Source organism: Ruditapes philippinarum, unplaced genomic scaffold (assembly GCF_026571515.1).
Source record: "Ruditapes philippinarum isolate M1 unplaced genomic scaffold, ASM2657151v2 ctg26202_1_1_1_1, whole genome shotgun sequence".
NCBI classification, from domain to species: Eukaryota; Metazoa; Mollusca; class Bivalvia; order Venerida; family Veneridae; genus Ruditapes; species Ruditapes philippinarum.
Genome location: NW_026858017.1, coordinates 207 through 6,109, shown reverse-complemented (window position 1 = coordinate 6,109; position 5,903 = coordinate 207). Strand labels below are relative to the sequence as shown.

The 5,903-nt window shown below is 32.7% G+C and overlaps 1 protein-coding gene across 1 annotated transcript; it reads right to left on the bottom strand.

Annotated features, from left to right (window-relative positions):
* Positions 1 to 105: 105 nt before the first annotated feature.
* On the bottom strand, positions 106 to 2,319 carry LOC132751815 (vitellogenin-like; the record flags this gene model as incomplete). Its single annotated transcript, XM_060742034.1, has 4 exons — positions 2,184 to 2,319; positions 988 to 1,038; positions 542 to 702; positions 106 to 345 (listed from the first exon to the last, which is right to left on the bottom strand). Coding segments are annotated over exons 1-4 (504 nt in total), but the record flags the coding sequence as incomplete, so codon positions are not given.
* Between the last annotated feature and the right edge of the window lie 3,584 nt (positions 2,320 to 5,903).

The following is a 5,903-nucleotide window of genomic DNA, read 5'->3' as shown; positions in this document are numbered from 1 at the left end:
ATCTACATTTTTTTCTTTAAAATAAAAAAACATAACCAAATAGACAACAAAAAAATAAAGAAGCCATTCTGTATAGAAGAAATAAGGAATTGATTTGAGACTTACTTCGGTGACTGTTTGGTCTTTGTTGATGTCATCCATATTGTTCTGGATAAGGGACAGAATACCCCTCTTGATGTTTAAGATCTTGTCGGATTCTGGTTTTGACAGACACAACTCCTCGATTTTACCATCTTGGAAAGAGACTATCAATGGATTTCTTTCAAGTTCAGAAATGAGCTCTGTGGTCATTGGTTTCATTGTTGACGTCTCTGGGTCATGCTCTAACATTTTGACGTCACTCATCTTAAAGTAATTTGAATGTTCTTTTAACAAATTAAATGCATTATCCGATAATTTAGTTTAAAATATTAGATTGTTTGTAATGTAAGACCATACGTACATAATAAATGTAATTTGACAGTGTCATGCTTTTTTATGACCACAATAGGTAAAAATATATTTGGTTACAATGTATCAGTCTCAGTAAATGCCAACATACCCGGATGACCATTTCGCACTTGGAGAGGAAATCGATGTACACCTTTGCTGACATGTCAACACCGGCTTGATCTTCCGAAGCACCTTGTATCGCTGTTCTTATTTCTGTTTCATATCTGTATTCATATGTCTTTCCGCTTTCATACCTAAATTGACTCGTCACTAATTTTAAAGAAAAAGGTCAAGAAATTATGATAGACAAAGTTTTGTTTTAGTTACAATCTGGCGTATTTTACATGCATATTTGAGATGTATTTTGCATATTAATCACCCACAAGTCATATATTTTATATTCTTGTTGTTTGCTTTTCACATTTTAAGACTGTTTTCCAGAAACACACCATTTACTTAACTTTTATGTTTATCTACTTTTCATAATACGAATACAATCAGCTTGGTTTTGTCAAATACGTTGTTTTAATGATATTTCTTATGTGATGAACATACCTGTACATTGATTCGCACATTGATTTGTGCTGCCTACTTCTTGTATAGGACCTAGAAATAATAAAACCGAAATAATAATTACCCTATAGCACTGAATCATTTATCTACATAATTATATTCAAATATCTTGATACATATACATGTTATCAGAGGTTAAGAACGAAAAACATGACATACTATCTAATCTTAAATGTTTATGTGGTTTTAGATATGACAGTTAAAGAATAGCGTAGTTTAAAATGCGTTGGGATAATCTAAAATTTTAAAAAGTAATGTAAGTATATTTTTGTAAGCATATTTTTCTGTACTATTCTAAGTTTTTAAAATGATTTATTGTCATTACATTAAATTTCATTATTACCCCTCACTTTTTGTAATGTTAATTTCCCATAGGCCACTGGGTTTATGAAAGTGTACCACGAGACTAAGAAATTTGTACTGTTACATAGGTAACAATACTTTTCATTAAGATATCTGGTCACATGGTTTATTTTCTAGAAGATTTTTCTCTCGATTCAGCCTTTTATTTTTCGAAGTTCACTTCGAAGAGCCATAACCAGAGTGACTATCTTACCCAGAAAATTTAGTTGTTTACACCCTGAAATACTTTTCGCGTCTGATATTTAGTTGAAAAGTCAGTTAAAAAGTAAAATCCGTTTTCACCGGAAGTTATTGCATGGGAATAAAAATGTGTCAAAATGGAACAGACAGACGATTAACGCATGAAACAAAAACATTTTGAACGAATTCAAGCAGTGAAACATGACAGGTGTGGTTAACAAGATTGTCTGAGGGATATCAATATTGCTTAAAGAATAAAAGTAAAAATAACTTATCTTACACTTACAACTTGTTATTTTAACTCTTGATTCAATTGTGTTACAGTTAGATTAAGTTGAAATTTTCAGATCATTACAGTATTTGTTCGGGGTAATAAAATAATCACACATAAGTTTGTGAGTAACAGTAAAAATATCATCCCTCGTAAAATAATTTTTCCCTCGGCTAATGTCTTGGATAACAGTATTTTCCTCGGGATGATATTCTTACTGTTAGCCACAAATCTATGTGTTATTTATATTTTGTCCATGAATGTTAACAGAATGAATCGGGGTTTAATGACTACAACTTTAGAATAAACGAAACAATTTGTTATATGAAACTGAATATGTTAAAATCTAAGAAATTGCACTTACTTGCAAAAGTCCCCGTCACCAACAAAAATGTAAATATAAGTGAGAGCCCCATTTTCGGGCTATGCGTTCACATACACTTAGTTCTGTATGAAGTTATTTCTCTGTTTCGGCTCGTTATATACACGATATTATCACATTTATCTTTCTATCAAACTCATATCTATTGATACAAAGTCCAGCAATTGTCCATACATTTGACCATGTCAGCATCACTGTCGTATTTATTCTAAAATTTACTTTTTTTTCGATTCATTTCAATGTTATCACATTATGACCTATTTCTACACTACTCTTATAGATCCAAACATGATTGTTAGTTTTTTCTGTAAGATAGTTAGTTTACAGCGTGTCCTTTTGCTAATGAATTGATTAAACATCTCCTACATCTCCTACAGTTTAAGTACCATCTCTTCCCACCACACACGTTGTGTTTTACCCCGTTCATTTTCGTTGTCTCACTAGCTGCCTTTCAAGTTCCAGTCCTATGTGGCTGCATGTTGGGGTTTAATGACTACAACTTTAGTATAAACGAAACAATTTGTTATATGAAACTGAATATGTTAAAATGTAAGAAATTGCACTTACTGGCAAAAGTCCCCGTCACCAACAAAAATGTAAATATAAGTGAGAGCCCCATTTTCGGGCTATGCGTTTACATACACTTAGTTCTGTATGAAGTTATTTCTCTGTTTCGGCTCGTTATATACACGATATTATCACATTTAGCCCTCAGCTAACGTCTTGGATAACAGTATTTTCCTCAGGATGATATTCTTACTGTTAGCCACAAATCTATGTATTATTTATATGTTAACAGAATGAATCTGGGTTTAATGACTAAAACTTTAGAATAAACGAGGGTAGCGTTCATTAAATGTCGCGTTCCCGACTTCTCATACCAATATTGACATTTTTATTAACAAATACTATGTTTGTTAAAAATTGTAAATTCGACTTTGTAACATAACTAAAATAAAATAGTATCGAGAAGGTTAAAAAGCTATAGACGTTTTTTTCATCAATTACGGTAAAATTGGTAGCTTGTTGTGAAATGTTGCAGAGATAATTTTGTATTTGGGTTAAAATCTATAACGAATAATATATGTATATTCGCAGTAGAAAGTCTAAAATCTAAATTCTAAAATTAATTTCATATTTATTCGGACAGAATTTTCCGAAAAATACCTTTATTGTCATTTCACAAATGGATATGTATGTAGATGATATGCTAACTTTCCATTGAAATTGAACGTAGATAGATATTCTGCCCTAGATGGATACTGTGTTTCAAAGACTTTTCAAAACATATGCTGATGATTTCAGATTCTTATTTCTATTAGTTTTCATTAAGGCGGTGGTATGGTGCATAGATACCATTGTTGGTCATTAACTGACTCAATCAAACCACCGAGTCTGCAACATTTAAAACATGGACTAGAGCGACATATACATTTTCCATTTTTTATTTATTTCATATACAGTACAATAAACATACATGTATCTTTTTATGTTTAATACCTCTAGCAAAATTGTCATCAAAGTTACTGTAAGTTAAGTCGAAAACGTTTCCAAATTTTCACAAAAGTTTGTTAGGGCTTACTAAAAAAAATAGAAGATCGGTATATTACGTATCCACACGACAGGGAGATACTAATTTCAAAATGAAAACGTATAAGCAAATAATTACGGAATGCTGTTAGGGCCATTGCCTATGAATGTGTTGATCTGAAACGCGATAGTCGATAGTACGATGGTGAAAACGCGAACTCACGAAACTACGATAGTGAAAACGCGAAACCACGATGATGAAAACGCGAAAGTACGATGATGGAAACGCGACAGTACGATACTAAGATGATGAAAGCGCGATAAACTATCGTGTTTTCACCATCGTACTGTCGCGTTTTCACCATCATAGTTTCGTGATTTCGCGTTTTCATCATCGTACTGTCGTGTTTTTATCATCGTACTATCGCGTTTTCACCATCGTACTATCGCGTTTTCACCATCGTACTATCGCGTTTTCATCATCGTACTGTCGTGTTTTCATCATCGTAGTATCGCGTTTTCACCATCGTACTGTCGTGTTTTCATCATCGTACTATCGCGTTTTCATCATCGTACTATCGCGTTTTCATCATCGTACTATCGCGTTTTCACCATCGTAGTTTCGTGATTTCGTGTTTTCACCATCGTACTATCGACTATCGCGTTTCAGATTAACACATTCATAGGCGATGGCCCTAACGGCATTCCGGAATGCCGTTAGGGCCATCACCTATGAATGGTTTGATCTGAAACGCGATACTCGACAGTGCGATGATGAAAACATCGTAGTATCGTACTGTCGCGTTTTCATCATCGTACTATCGCGTTTTCATCATCGTGCTTTCGCGTTTTCACCATCGTAGTTTCGTGATTTCGCGTTTTCACCATCGTACTATCGACTATTGCGTTTTAGATCAACACATTCATAGGCGATGGCCCTAACGGCATTCCGTAAATAATGCATTGTATCAAGGTTTTTATTATTTAGATATTACAAAAATGTTGAAAATGGTGATACAGATTGACTATCTATCTCGAGTATGACATAACTTACCTTGTTGAACCATCATTAAATAAATAAAGATAAAGATATAATCCTCATTGAAATGTTCACACTTGGCAAGATATATACCCTTATCTGATTTGATATAAGATTATTGTTTGATTGTTTTTCATATTAGTATACACCATTTTGCTTTTAACTTAACAATATTAACATGAATAGGCATATCAAACATTTTTTGATTTAATGCCATGAACTGGCAATTTTAATCTAATTGCGATAATATGTTGTGATTATTAAGCCTAAATGCTCTTTTTAAAACTGTTTTATTTTTGTTGTCTTTCTATAATTTCCAACAAGTAACTCATTTGAACAATCCTTTTCTTCATTTTTTTGTTTTTGTTGCAATTAGTACACCTTTAGTAATTTAGGATGAAAATAAAAAAACAAACAACTTTGTTAATACTTTGCAACCTTGTAACAAATTATTTCACAATAAGCACTATTTTTATCTGGTGATAAGCAGCATCTTATTTGTTCTAAATCCATTATTACGACATTATAAAATACGGGGTTTTACTTTCTCTGAGGCTTAATATGCCTTTAAAACACATTTACGTTTGTTACTCAATTGCAATTAAATCTTTGCTTTATACATTTCAGTTTAAATTATGACAGTGAGAAACACTAAAGTACAAGAACAATGCCTAGCTCATTGTAGACCCGGTATTTTATATATTTCAACGTTCATATATTCAAGTAAAATCGACCTTGAAAAACAGACAATAATGTTATAATCTAGGTGAACTTAATTTACACCAGTCTTTTAAATATCAACTTATTTGTATATTATGTCTGCAGCGTATCCACATGGACTTTGGACAGTACCGTTCATGAACAGACTCAATCGAATCGAGACTGAAAGATAATGGGACGTTTTCTGGGGATTACGTTTTTCTCCATGTCAACACAATTTAATTGTATGCTATGGCCGAACGTATTTGTTTGACAACCAAATATATGATCTTTTAACACTTTGGTATAACCAAAATGAAACATAGATTAAGGATTCATTGGTAAAGCAATTAAAAAAATAACAAGAATAAAGATCAACAAGGCAAAAGCAACGTTCACAGGACTATGCCCCCGGACACACCCAAGTAGGACAC